The sequence below is a fragment of the Rhinolophus sinicus genome, chromosome 16 (genome assembly GCF_057876585.1).
Source record: "Rhinolophus sinicus isolate RSI-liver-muscle chromosome 16, RSI-T2T, whole genome shotgun sequence".
NCBI classification, from domain to species: Eukaryota; Metazoa; Chordata; class Mammalia; order Chiroptera; family Rhinolophidae; genus Rhinolophus; species Rhinolophus sinicus.
The window spans coordinates 104,834,311-104,849,946 of record NC_142516.1 but is presented as its reverse complement, the minus strand read 5'-3'; the positions used below and the strand labels follow the sequence as shown (position 1 = coordinate 104,849,946).

At 36.5% G+C, this 15,636-nt stretch overlaps 1 protein-coding gene across 5 annotated transcripts in view; it reads right to left on the bottom strand.

The window, feature by feature from the left end:
• The window catches only part of FNDC3A (fibronectin type III domain containing 3A), a 157,857-nt gene that overhangs the window by 47,295 nt on the left and 94,926 nt on the right, over positions 1–15,636 (bottom strand). For all 5 annotated transcript variants that reach the window (XM_019748010.3, XM_019748011.3, XM_019748012.3 and 2 more), the window contains 2 exons: positions 13,405–13,481; positions 3,354–3,591 (listed from right to left, as the gene is read on the bottom strand). In XM_019748010.3, coding sequence (XP_019603569.2) covers positions 3,354–3,591; positions 13,405–13,481 — 315 coding nt within the window. The remainder of the gene's footprint in view (positions 1–3,353; positions 3,592–13,404; positions 13,482–15,636) is intronic.

The following is a 15,636-nucleotide window of genomic DNA, read 5'->3' as shown; positions in this document are numbered from 1 at the left end:
TATTATATAAGACCCGGTCTTATATTACAGTAAAATAAGAGCAGGTCTTATATTAATTATTGCTCCAAAGGACACATTAGAGCTGATGGCACAGTTAGGTCTTATTTTCAGGGAAACACAGTAAATTTTAGCAGAGATATGGAGAAATTAGAGCCCTCACAAATTGCTGGTGGGAATGTAAAATAGTGCAGTTACTATGGGAAACAATTTTGTAGTTCTCAAAAAGTTGACTATAGAATTACCATATGAGCCAGCAATTCCACTCTTAGGTATATACCCAGGAGAAATAAAAACATTTGTCTACCCGAAATTTGTATACAAATGTCACAGCACTGTTATTCATAATAGACAAAAAGTGGAAACAACCCAAATATCTATCAACTAACGAATGGACAAATTTATACCTACATAACGGAATATTTTTCAGCCATAAAAAGGAATACTAATTATGCTACGATCTTGAAATAAATCTTGAAAAACAATACGATAAGTAAAGAAAGCTAGACACAAAAGGCCACATATTATATAAACATTTATTATCAAATATACATATTTTATGTACATTTATATGAAATGTCTAGAATAGGCAAATCAAAAGATAGAAAGTAGATTAGTAGATGCAAGAAAGGAAATTGGGACCAACTGTTAATAGGCACAGAGTTTCTTTTTGGGATGACAGAAATGTTCTGGAATTAGCAGTAGTGAATATATAGTGAATATACTAAAAATCACTGAATTGTACACTTTAAAATGGTGAATTTTGTTATGTGAATTATATATCAATAAAAAATACACTGAAACTGTAATTAGTACACATTTTTTAAATATATCCAAAGGTTTTATATTTCACTTAATTACTCAAGAGATTAAATAATAAAGCAACCATAGAAGGGGGAGAGGAATAAAGAATACATAGTAGAAAGGGCAAGAATTTTATTATCAAAATGATCTGAGAGGGTTAAAATCCTCAGCAATGAACTAGCATTGACCTTGTAGGAATTACTTAATATCTGAGCCTCAGTTTCTTCATCTGTTATTTTCAGCCTTATCTTGAGGCTTAAGTGAGATAATACATGTATGAGCACAGTGTCTATCTAACCAAGTTCAGGCTCAATAATAATAGTTATTGACAGTGAAATGTTGGATTAGGTCCCACTTTGGGAATCCATACAAAACATGTATGGAAAAGGGTCATAGAGGCAGTTACTGGTTATAAAACTACTGTCCATTATTAGAATCCAGTGGTAAATTCCTTGGCTTACAACCTTAAATACAATATGACCCTTGTCTTCCACTGTTGGCTAGCTAGTTTTAGATTTGTACTCTTTGTAGATTTGTATGCTTCACTTTCCTTCGCAGCATTGTGAATCATATTCATGTACTCTAATGCGTATCCCTTCTGAGAAACAATGGATTTTAATGATGCAAAATAGTAATTGTAACATCTAGTTTTTTCTTATAATTTTCTTGAACACATTAAAAACATTAAGTCATAATTAGCGGTAAGAAAATGGAAGAGACTGATTTGTACTATAAGTTCTTGCTACAAAAAAATATGCTTATTCTAACACTGCATGAGCTTTACCTGGGAGTTTCTTAGAAATGTAGAAACCCAAACCTCAACAAGACCTACAGAATCAGGATGCATTACTTGGGCAATAGAAATAAGTTTGAAAAATATATATGACATATGTAATGTACCTACTACTTACAAGTTGGGTTGCACATTTAAAATTTTATATTTAGAGTTATTTCTTCTACAAAATTACTTAGCATAAATGACAGGGACTGCTAAGTGCAAGGGAAACAGTGATGAATAAAACAGACTCAGTCTTAGGGGGTTTACAGTCAAATAAGGGAGAAAGTCATGAAAATAAACAACAAAAAAATCAAACCATGTCGAGTTCTGTGAAAGAAACAAGTTTCAGTGCCAGAGATCGATAAAGCAAGGTCATGGAAGGTTTCACTCAAAGCTAAAATCGAAAGGAAAAACAAAGTTCCAAGGAAAAGGGGGAAGAGCATTCCTGGCACAGAGAACGCCAGTGCAGAGGCACTGAGGCAGGAGAGCTTGGGGGTTCTGAAAAACTGAAGCCGGGTAGTGGGGACAGTGGGTAAGGTAGTCAGAGGCCACAGGACAGTGGTTTGCAACCAAGGCCAATTTGGGTTCCTAGGGGTCATCTGGCAACGTCTGGAGATATTTTTAGTTGTCACAACTGGGTGGGGGTGGGGAGAGGGCTGAAGTTGTGTGCCATTGGCACCTAGTGGGTGGAGGGCACGGATTCTGCTGAACATTCTACAAAGTACAGTCCTGTCCTCCGTAACAAAGACTTACCAGTCCCCAAACACCAAGAGTGCTGAGGCTGAGAAATCTTGGTCTAGGGGAAGGATTTAGGATTTTATTGTAAATGCAACGGGAAGTCACTGCAGTAGGAGAACAGTCTGATTTATATTTACTCTGGCTGAACGTGGATTTTTGGGACCAGAATGACAGCAGAAAAACAGCTGTAAGGCTGTTGCTGAGGTTGCCCTGACAAGAGCCGAGGGTGGACTAGATCCGAACAACAGTGGAGAAAATTTGGGAAACTTCTGAAAATGAAACTAATACCAAATGATGTGGAGGAATCAAATTTTACCATCTGGTTTTCACGTAAGCAAAGTGGATAGTAGTACCATATATGGTACCATTTATGGAGATGAAGGTGACAAGAGAAAAGATTTATATTTTATTAATGCTATAACTGAGATGAATGAGGCATGGAAGTGGAGTTATCTATCAAGAAGACAGAAACATAAGTCTGGAGTTCAGAGGAGAGGTTTTGGTGAAGATACAAATTTGAGAGCTGACAGTATAGTATGCGAATAGTACTTAAAGCCATAGGAAAGAATAGATTACTATTTTGTGTGTGTGGCTGTCTATTCTTCCCAACAATTTATTAACTCCCTGAGGGCAGAGGTTATGTCTTGCTGTTTTTCTCAGTCTCTCAACAGAACCTAGCAACTTTGGTTAGTGGCATCGCAGTCTTCAGGATTTAATAATGTCATGGTTATTCCTGGCTGAAAATTTTCTTCAGAGCCTAGACAGCAGAATGGAGAAGCCCTTTTGTTTGAATGTGTCCCCACCAAATATTGCTCGATGATATGTTACTTCCCCCTCTTTAATTTTCTGTTTACTCATGTTCCTTGAAAGATGACCATGAGGATGAAATACTTAACATAATGCTTGGGTAATAGAAAATGATTGTGATATTGTTACTATTTTTTGTTTTCTTTCATATAATATGATAATAGCATCTATTATGTCCAAGCAAAGAATAGCCAACTTCGTAACACAGGAATATTTTTAGATGTCTTACCTACATCTCCATATACTTGTGAAGACTGATACTGAGGCATATACTGTGTTGCCATGTCTCCAGCTCCAGTGACTGGTGAGTACATATGGCGCGGTGGAGGGGGCATCATGGTTGGGACAGGAATGAAACCGGGCAGAGGAGGATGTGGAGAACGATGTATGACTGTGTGACCACCAGGATGAAACTCTGGTGCCTGAGGAACCACAACAACTCTTCGGACACCATTGTCCTCAATAACCTATAAAATGAACATGAGATTAAAAATTTCTTCCATAGGATGCAAGCAATTCTTTTGAAATATGTTAGACTACAGTAAGAATTTTTACACCATTAAAAGTTAATTAAAAAATATTACAGAATCAACATGAAGACTATTAAATACATTAAGTACATATGAATTAGCATTGAACATGAAATTGTTTTTGTTATATAATGCAAAATATATCTTAAAACAATAGGAATATAAACAATGAGCTCTGATATTAGGTATTTACCCTGTGTGCTACGTGCATTTAATGATGCAGTAAAAATGAAGGGAGACTCAAAGGAAGTTTTAGTTTGGACACAATCAGAGTCAGGAGTCACTTTCTTTTTCCATATTATGGGTGGGAGTTGGGGGAACACAAGTTGCGGAAAGAACACAAGTCATGAAATAGAAATGGGAAAAAACCTGGATTCTGTCTCCTAAGAACAACCATATATTGAATTTAGGTACAAAGTTCTTATGACCATGACCAGTACAATTTTAACGGTTGAAGATCCTTTTAACGGAAACAAACACCTAATATGTTAATTTCCAGTTAAGAAAAGTATATGTGGCTTCGAATTTTAGAAGTTACACATTTTTTAATAAGGGTCACGCTATGGGGAAAGACTTTTTTAAATGACAAATTTATTCCCTTTGAACCTCACTAGGGCAGCAAGGACATACAGGAAAGCCTAAAAGGATATAGGACTTTACCTCAAAATGTGGAATCCCTCTAAAATAGGGCCCTTACTTAGCCTTTTTAGACTTAAATGATTACTATTCGAGATATATATATACATATATATATATATACATATATATATATATATATATGTATATATATATGGCTAATAATACCTTTCCCAAGGAAACAGAAAATAATTAAAATGTAAAGTGCTAACGTAAAGGCAAATTATGATATTTTCAGGAAAAACAAGCTTTATTATGCTTAACAGCAAATTTTGTACATAAAGCTATATGTGCTTGGTAGGTACATTAGAAAACACAGATAAGCCTAAATTACAAATAAATCACCGCTTTACAAAGTAGATAGCGGCTAATAAATAGTTTATTAAACTATTCTTACCTGTTCGAGTGTGAGATAACTTGTCTGTAATATGGAACTAGAAGATCGAATGAATTCACTGTTTTTTATGCTAGCGCTAGAACTACGCCTTGCTTCCAGCAAAATGAATGGCTCACATGCCACCTTTCTCCCTTATTTAACTTAGTTCTGGATTCAATCCTCAGACAAGTACCTATGATAGTAGACACGAAATCATATCTGAAGCCCTAGCTCAGGAGAATCTGGAAAACGTTTATAGCTTTTCAGCCTGTAACCTACAGAAAGGGGCACTAGAAGGATTTGGAATGAATTCTGAGTGGCCAAACCACAGAGTCTGTCACAATATACTATCACCTGTACTAATTCTCCGACTCACAAATTTCTGACAGGATTTCCGTTTCTGATAGGATTATAGTTCACATTCTTCAACCTGACATTCAATCTGGTTCCAACCTACCTTGCTAGCTGTATCTTTCTTCTACACCAAATCCTGAACCCTTAACTCCAGATAGGCTGGTATACTAAAAAATCCTATCTTCATACTGATTTATACAGTTCTGTATCTCCCCTCTTCACTTTGCTTCCCTTTAATCTATAACGATGTGAATCCTATCCTTCCAAATCTAGTTCTAACTTTACCTCCTCTCTCATTTAAAAAAAAAAATTGAATAAAAACAACGACACTGACAATTTAGGAGAAAAAAAGTGATGTCTTTGTGAGGGCTCATATACACGCGGCAGACAAACACAACAACGAAAGGTAATTATTTAGCATTTAGCATGCTGCAAGACGATAAATACTATGGGAATAAAACAGAGTTGAATTAGAAGTATTGTGGGAGGGGTGACAGGTTGTAGTATAAAATAGGTTGATCTGGACAGGCCTTACTGGCAAAATGAAATTTGAATAGAGGCTTGAGGGAACTGAAGGAATCAGCCATGCAGAAATCTAGACGAGTGTTCTGGGCAGAAGGAACGGTTAGCACAAGGCCCCTAAAGTAGAAGTGACTAGAAGGAAGCCAGTGTGACTGGACTGGCACAAAGGAGGAAGGACAGAAGCAGATGAGGTCAAACAGACAGGGGATGGAGAGGTGTGGCCAGGTCCGACAGAGCCATTTAGACTATTAAGAACTCGGACTATAGTATCTACTCTTAGCGAAATGGGGAATGACCAAAGTTTGGGGGAAAAGAGGGATAGAAGCCACGTGGTTCCCAGCCAGGGGTGATTTTGCCCTCTAGACATTTGGCAGTATCTAGAGATATTTTTGGTTGTTACAAATGGGGGCAGGGGTGTATTACTGTCATCCAGTGGGTAGAGGCCAGAGGCCAGGAATGCTCCTAAATACCCTACAACACAGAAGACAACCCGCTACAACAAAAAGTCTAAAATGTCTACAGTGCTGAAGTTGAGAAATCGTGTTATAACCTTACATTTAACAGGATTACTCTGGCTGGTGAGCTGAGAATAGATTGTAGGGCAAGAGCAATATTGGGAAAACCGTTCAGGAAGCTATGGCAGTAATCCAGAGAAGAGATGGTGGTGGCGTGCACCAGGGTGGCGGCACTGGAGGTGGGGAGATGTGGCCTGCAATCTGCATATATATCTACAGGCTTTTTCTTTCTTCTCTGATGGAATCAGCTAATCTTGTTCTACCTTTAGAAGTGAGAAAAGGCTATAGAAGGGTGGTTTTCCACTAACTGTGATGGAGAAAGCTGTAGAGGGGAATGAATAGGTTTGGAGGTTTAGGTTTTAGACATGTGAGTTTGATAAGTCTACGAGACATCTAAGTGGAAATGTCGAGTAGGTAGTTAAATACAGTCCTTCACAGTTCTGGAAAGATTGGGAAATGACAATCAGTTGAGGTAGGAAGAAAACTAAGAGAGTGTGTCAGTAATGTCTCCCTCCTATCATTTCTATTACATTTATTCTGTATCACGTGTTTGCTATAACACTAGTATTTGTCAATTTTCCAAATGTGTATGTCTTACTCTGTAACTTAACTGTAAGTTCCTCAACAGACATGTATTAACTATTTAATCCTCATACCAATACTATAAATAGGTACTATTATCATCTCCATTTTTTAGATGGGAAACTGAGGCATAGAGATGTTAAGTAACTTGCTAAGGTTATACAGGTAGTAAGTGGAGGAGCTAATATTTGAACTCAGGCAATTTGGCTTCAATTCTATGTTCTTATCCACTTTATGGGCATAGAATCCACAAGTACCTGTCTTCTAGTGTCTTTTTTTTTTTTTAATTTCACACACAAGTGAGATCTCACTGGTTAAAAAGGAAATGGCTAACACCTAAACTACATAATAAAATTAGAATCATTTTTTTTTTTCTGCTGAAAAACAACACTTAAAATACAAAGATAAGCTGGGCAAAGGGAGAATGGGAGTTATTGCTTAACAGGTACAGAGTTTCAGTTTTGCAAGATGAAAAGATGGCAGAGATGGTAGTACAACAGTGTGAATATGCTTAATGCCACTGAAGTGTACGTTTAAAATGGTTATGGTTAAGTTTTTTGTTATATGTGTTTTAGCACAATTAAACAAAATAAAAAGCTACTAAGATGCTGGGGGCTGGGGGGGGGGGGGACCAGATCAGGACTAAGAGAGTGTGGAGAACTCCACTACTTCAAATAATAACCATCTGAGTGTCCAGTGACTTCAGAGTGAGGATGGAGACCTCAAACTACCTGTTAAGTCTCCAGCCGCTGAGAAATGGCCAACCATGTAGACATCACATTTTACACCAACAAGGTACACTGATGGTGATAATGAAAATGAAATCAACAAGTTGTGAAAAGTAAAAAGTAAAATATTATCCAAATTAATGTATGTAAATAAAAATTAAAACAAAGACAATAAAATATAAATTAAATGAGGCTATCAGCAAGGTTTGACCACTTAACCACGTACTCATATGTCATGCAATTTCTAATTAGGTAAAGCTCTATTTCTTTTCTTTGTTGAATAGAGACATAATTGAGAGAGGCTGCAGAGAAAGGAGGTTGTGTTTACTATCTGACATTTTATTTTTTGTGTCTTCTCCACCAGAATACACATTCCATGACAACTTTGTTCTATTTACCATTTTCTCCCCAGTGCCTGGTGCAGTACACCTGGAATATGCTCAAAAAATTTTGTTGAGTGAATGATATGACCAGCAATAGGTGTATTCCATTAGTTCTACTAGAATGCTGTACTTCTTTCCCCTCCTAGTAACACCAAGCTAATAGGGTTCTGTGAGTCTTCAATTCCTACAAATTTTGCTTCCCCTCCACTCTATGGTCTCACCTTGAACCCAAAACGACTCCAACTTCAAGCTGTTAAACAATAACATAGGTTTCTGACCATTCATTCAAAAGATCTTTATTTTATGTCTAACTCTACGCGCGCGTGCACACACGCAATGTCAGTGACCACAAACTTTCTCTTTAGCTCTCTAACTATAACTCTTCGTCCTCATCTAAACTTCTAAGTGGTCCTACTTTCCAGTCTCTTACACCGCTACCCATCTTTTTGTGGCCATTTTCCCCAAGAAAGACTGAGAAGACTGAGATCAGACTAGTTTACAGAATCTGAAAAATTTACTGACCTCATTGCTGCGTGCTGCCATAAAGGCAAAGTGACATACCAAGCCCAGCTTAAAGTCGTAATCTGACACTTTTCCTGAGTTGATATAGGCCCTTTCCTAGCATTATGCGATCTCCAATCCCCTCCTTGTTAGGTACCCTTTCATTACCGTAACAACCCATGGTCCATAAAAAACAGAGGAGCCATTACAAGAAAGGCAGAAGAAGAGAACTTTCAATATTGCCTCTCCGGAGTCCCATTCCGGTTGTCTATAATCTTTTTCTGATAAGTCATTAACTTAATCATTAAAATATCAAGTACTGAAAAAGCAAGTTAAAATATCAAGCTGCAATGCTGTTAGCGACTGTAAGTTAGTATTACTTGCCAGAAATTAAGTTCCTTCTTTTTCTGTCACCTTTTGCTTTCTGTGTCATCAAAACATTTTGTTTGAGTTTTATAGTTTTTGTTTCCCCATTTGATACCTCAGTTAAGTTGGCACATATTTCTGCCTCTATGCTCTATGTCAATCTCTCACAAATTTCCCTTTCTTATTTGTTAAATTACAATAATAAAGCTCATGACGGATATACCTAAAATTGTTTTTAGTTAGAAAAAGGGCTAATGGGAAATATACTAAATGTTTACAGAAAGTATCTCTGGGTTACAATATTCAATGTAATTTTTTCTCTATCCTTTTATATATTTTCCAAGTTTTCTACATAATGATGATCAGAAAAATAGTTTAAAATATATAACTATATTTGTTCTTTATCGCTAAACATATTTTCCATTGCCTTGTTTGCAAAATTAATATTCCTTTATATTTAAGATTCTGGTGAACAATTTCATTTTGCTTTATGTATATCATTTTAATTAGCTTTAGGTCTCTGTATCATATCGAACAGTATCTTATGTATTTTATATAGTGTCATGGTGAAAACAAGAATTTCTTTTTAAAAATAATTATGTTTTTTATATAATGATCTTTTTTTTTAAAATATAAATTTTATTGGGGAATACTGGGGAACAGTGTTTCTCCAGGGCCCATCAGCTCCAAGTCGTTGCCCTTCAGTCTAGTTGTTAGGGCGCAGCTCAGCTCCAAGTCCAGTAGCCATTTTCAATCTTTAGTTGCAGGGGGAACAGCCCACTATCCCATATAGGAATTGAACTGGCAACCTTGTTGTTAAGAGCTTGAGCTCTAACCAACTGAGCTAAGGGGTTGCCCCAGTGATCCATTTTTCTGATCCAGCAATAAAGTTGTACGTATAGCTAAAAAATTAAGTCTCACTATTTCCATTACTGTTGAGTAGAATGCTAAAGTATCAGAGCAATAAAGTATAAAGATTATAAAATAAACAATATTGTAGAACCCTTGAATAAGAATGCAAAAGATGTATAACGCATTGGCAATTTTAATAGCAGGTTTGGGCTTTGCAAATTGCAAATGAGAAAAACAGAATTATTCCCAAAGTTACCCAATGTATGATATCTTGTCTAATGTTATTCTCAAAAACGAAGTTAAAATATATGTATGTTAATAATGAGTTCATATCTGAAGTGGTTCTAAACTTAATAGGGACATGCCATTAGTATAAGCATCACAAATTTGAAGGTTGATATATGCTATGTAAATCATGATTTCTTCATATGCTTCTTCTATAAGTACTTTCATTAAGTCTTGATCTTAATATTAAATTAAGATCTATCTATCTTTTGCCTCAATATGGTCTTAGGTATGCAGGTAGTATTATTATTTCCTCAGTGATAGAGCTAAACAGTCCCAACACTGGACGTTCATTTTTTTCAGTCCTTGCTTGCCTGACCAAACGTTTTAGGATACATAAATTTGCAGAATCCCATTAGTATGTACTAAATCATATGATAATATAGCAAAAATATTATATGATCCTCCTTGGGACACTGGCCTTCAATATCAGATATGCACAAGGCTAGGGATGAAGGTGATTAAACCTGTTGCCATGAGGGGAGATTAGCGCATAAAAATCTAAAAGGAGACTATAGATGACAGCTATTCATGGGTTTAGTGTATGTGCTTCTTGGTTCCTGCTGAGCCAAACACAATCTGTATTTTATTATAGTCATTTATGTGTCTTATTTAGTTCAACTCCCAGCTTCTGAATTTGATAATATAATTATGTTTGCTTATATGTCAAGTTTTGGACAATTATCAAGTGTTTAGTTGTGCTAGAATATGGGTCTTAATAAGTATTTTCTAACATCAGAAATTGTATATGTCAGGGAATAAGAGGTGTTTTGACAATGATGTCAAAATGCTAGAATCCATTCTTAACATGGTGGGTACTTAAATTATTTCAATAAGGATGAGATTACATTTTTGTCTTTGGATTATCCTGATTGAAAATGATACATTTCCTAGAGATAATCTTAAATTAAGATTGATAACAGTAGCCCAACTAACCTCACATAATCTGACCAGTAAGATTATTGTTAAAAGTTCATTCACTTATTTGACAAATATTTATGTAATACCTACTATATTCACCTCAGAACAAAAATAATTAAAAGGTAACTCCTATTTATAAGGAACTTAAACTCCCATAAGAGAAAAAATATATACATATACAATCATAATACTAGGTGGTACGAAATACATAACCAAGAAGTGGTACACATAACTTGATCTAGGTCTTCAAGGATACACAGAATTTCATAAGGCAGAAATAAGGGAATGAGTAACATCCCCCAGATTACAGCATTAACAAAATCATGGAGAAAGGAAAACATCAAGTGTCCACGTGAGTAGTCATGTTTGGTTGCAAAAATGGGTCTACGTGATTAGACATATCAATAGAAAGGTACAAAGGTGACTAGGACAGAACTGTGTAAGGCCTTATATGTCAAGAAATCCAAACTTCATTGAGTTAACAAGCCAACTAAAGGCTCTTTATGAGGACAGAAGTGAAGGTCAAAGTAATATAAGATTATTTTAGTGGTTCTTGGCCTAAAGATAATAGAACCTCAACTTGGATGATTATTTATTGATTTATAAGTATTCACCGAACCCCTACTATATGACAAGCACTGTACTCAGTATTGAGGAAATAAAGATGAGTAAGAGTCCTATATCATCTGTCATGTTACCTCTCCGACCTCATTGTTTACTATTTTTCTGCCTTGAGGACTCAGTCTAGCCACCGTGGCCTTCTTGCTGTTCCCAGGCATGTTCTCATCTTAGGTCATTTGAACTGGCTGTTTCTGTTCCCAGAATCCTCTTCCCCCAAATAAATGCATGGCCAACTCCCACCTGTCCTTCAAGACTTGGTTCAAATGTCACCTTTCCAATGATACCTAGTCTGAGCACCCTGTTTTAAAATGTAACCAATTCTATTTTTCTTTCCTTCCCCCCCATATCCATCACCACCTAATACATTATATAATTTATCCATTTATTATGCTTATTATTCGCTTCTCCCCACAAAAATGTAAACTACAAAAGGACAGAGGACTTTGTTGTATTCATGGATATATCCCAGGCACCTAGAAGAGTGCCTGGCATCAATGGGCACTCAATACATATTTGCTGAACACTGTTGATATCTTCTCATTTACTGAAAGAGGGATCTACACAGTGTGCCACAAGAACCTAAAAGGAGAGGCAGCTGGAAAGGTTCAAGGAAAGCTATTTCTAGGAGTTGATGATTGTGTAAAATGAGAAAAGTAGGAATTTGCCATAAAATTAAAAGGTACTGTTAGCTGAGTGAACAGCAGGATACCCTATAATTACACTGAAATAATTTGTCTTAATTATCTTTATGTCACTAGCACCCAATATAGAGCTTGGCACATGGTGCCATTCAATACATATTTGTTGAACTGAACTATGCCAGAGAAAAGGAAAAAAACAGGTATGGTCTTACATAAGTGAGAAAGTTCTGAGAAGAAGCAACCAGAGAAGTAGAAAGAATCAGGGCAGCATTATGTCAAGGAAATCTGGAGTAACTCATATGAATGGTGTCAAATGTTTAGAGATCAAAAAAGGATCAGGCTGGAAAAAAGCCCTTTGGGGTTGGTACACATCAGGGAGCAGATTTAGTCAGCTAACATAGACAGAATGCACAGCACAATAAATTAAGGAGTCAGTGTATTAAGAAAAGTGGAGATGGTGAACAGAGTATTTTTTCTGAAAAGTTACAAAGTACTTTCATATGTGATCTCATATATGTTATCATCTCACCTTATAGTGAGGACACTGAGACTCAAGGAAGCTGATTTGTCCAAGGCCATGTAGCCAGCAAGGGTTTGAAATAAGACATGGATCCAGCTTTTCTTACTCTAATTTTCAGACTACTTCCATTCTCCTCACCACCATTGTCTTCTTTTACAGCCTTTCATATAGTGGTGGGCTTCATAGAGTGCAGAGAATCCACCATAATATCCCACCAATATTCTGGCATAATTAGGGAGAAAGTAAGAGAGGGCCTGAATAATATTTCAAGTGTACATTCATTGCTAGGAAAAGAAATGATATTTCCAAACGGATTTGAGCAATGAGTACAGACTATACAGAATCTCAGTAGCAGAAGATATTGAGCACCTACAGAGCTTACAATTTAGTTCAGTTTGCCTGTGCATATTAAGTTAGCTATACTTGATTCTTTCAGTCAGAGCTTCCCAACTGGCGTGCACGAAAGGGTTACCGGTATGCGGTGACACTGATCCCCTTAGCCCTCAGGGTAGGTCTATAGGTCTCAATTCTCTTCTATTCACCATAATGTGCCATACAATTACTATGAATAAGGTTGGAAGCATTATCTTGGATTACTTCTAAGCAAATCATTAATTAAAAAAAATACTAGTGTAGGTGCCTTTAACCCTTAACATATTATTTACATTATTCACATTTCAAGGAGATAAAACTCTCGAATTAATTATCTATTATAATTCAACACCCAAAAACAAAGCCAAACGATGAGTGCTGCCAATTTAATTTTTCCTTCTTTCCAAATATACTAAATGCACTAAAATACTTGAAACAGATTTACCAAAGATGTACTTTATTAGGTAAACTTTAGCACTTAAAATTGTAGTTTTTAAAATCAGAATTAAACTTAAATAGTAACATTACAATCACTATTACATAGGAATAAAAACAAACATAACATACAAACATACCTGTGGGGCATATCCAGGAGGCACGTAAATAGGAGGCACAGAACCATTTGGAGACATCATTGGAACCTGAGCAGGACCTGATGGGCCACAGAAATGATGTATTAATCCAGGATTACTTAGCAAGTTAAAGTTGAAAACAATTTGATTTACACTTTAATACTTCATCTGAACCAAACACTCAAACTAAAAGAGACCTGTATTACTATGAAAAGAGATTCAGACGACTCATCTGCTACAAAATAAAAAAGTTTGTCTCATAAAAGTGCACTGACTACTCTTTTACCTGTAGTTGTGTTTCTCAAACCTGCCTGGTAATTGTAATAGTCACCTGGGAGCTTTTTAAAACACAAAGATTTCCAGGCTCTCCTAAAGATTCTTAGTATGCTTATAGTAAATAGGGATCTTGAATCAGTATATTTACTTTACAAATATCCCAAGTGATTCTGATTATTGTGCAAGTTTAGAAACACTGACCTCCAGGAAAATAAAATTAAACTTTTGGGGCCAGCCTGGTGGCTCAGGCAGTTGGAGCTCTGTGCTCCTAATTCCCAAGGCTGCCGGTTCAATTCCCACATGGACCAGTGGGCTCTCAACCACAAAGTTGCTAGTTCAATTCCTTGAGTCCCGCAAGGGATGGTGGACTGCGGCCCCTGAAACTAGCAACGGCAACTGGACCTGGAGCTGAGCTGCGCCCTCCACAACTAAGATTGAAAGGACAACAATTTGACTTGGAAAAAGGAAGTACACACTGTTCCCCAATAAAGTCCTGTTCCCTTTCCCCAATAAAATCTTTAAAAAACAAAACAAAACAAAAGGAGTAGGAAAAAAAATCAAGAAAAAGTAAAGAGGGAAAAGCAGTACGAGGAAGAATAGTTAGAAATTCAGAATTTGCTTTGTTAGGCTTAAAAGCCTTTAATGTAATATGTAAGTCATATCTGTGGGGGCTTGAGAACAAAGTTAGAGAAATGCCATACATATAGATTTGGTCAAAGAAAAATTTTTTGTTTCTTACACTGAAAAGTTCTTTAAAAAAAGAGAAAATCCAGCTTGTCTTATTCTACATTTTCTTTCATTTTTATGGTGTTATCCTTTCCAAACAACTTTCATAAATATCTCGTTTACCTTCTCTCAATCTTTCTGGGATAAAACAGGCACTTTTGGAAGATGTGTTTTATTCTTTCTGGGAACTAAAGTCTTAGTTGCTTTACATAACTTAAAAAAAAAAAGCATCTCACCTCAGATCCTTTTTCTACCTGTAACTTTAGACTGCACTGTCCCCTCAACCGCTAGTTTTAATAACTTGAAATGAAACCTCAAAGAGCCTTCCTCATTTAAAGAAATAAAGGTACCCAAGAGTCAGATGAAGAACGCAATGGGGAAGAAGTTCATTTTATATGTAGAATTTCAACCTGCAGTACACAGAATGGATCTCAGTTACAAAAGAAATGATGGAGGAAAAGGGCAGAAATCACAGGCAGAAAAGAAACAATTTTCACTGGTAACATTATGCATACTTTAGAAAAACAATAAAGAGCACGGAGGTTATAGACAAATCCAGATTAAAGCCACTCTCCTCTTTCCAGCAAAGGAGAAGGGGTGGGGAGCAAACCACAAAGTGGTGGGGGTAGGGAAAGGGATGTCAGAGGTAGGCAAAGAAAGAGAGAATATAGGAAAAAGGGAAGTCCAGGAGGGGAAATACTAAACACTGGTAAGGAAAGAGGGGAGAGAAGAAAGGGCAAAGGAAGAGAGGTAACTGAAGAGGGAGGGTAAAGGAGAAGACAGGAAGAGAGTGAAGAGGGTTGGGAGGGAAGAAGAGAAAGAGAGGGAAAGGGAAAGGGGGGTGGAGGAATGGGAGAAGGAGAAGGGGTAGGGAAGGAAGAGAGCAGAAAAAAGCCTCAAGTGGTCAAGAGGAAATAAGGAGTGTATGTGTATGTGTATGTGGGTGGGGGGTTAGATTATCAAATTACGCTACGTACTATAGGATTATAAAAATAACTTCAACAAAACAGTCTTCCCATCCAAAACAAGTCCAACATATACATGAAGTTGTTCTGAATATTATCTAACAATAGCTAATTACGTACATAGCTAATACTACCTTACTGTGTGCCAGGCCCTTTATGTATTTTTTTCTCCTTATACTATTCTATTAGGGAATATTATTATTATTACTCCCATCTTCCTGATGTGGAAACTGAGGCAGAGAAGTTAAGCTTACCTAAAACCAGGCAG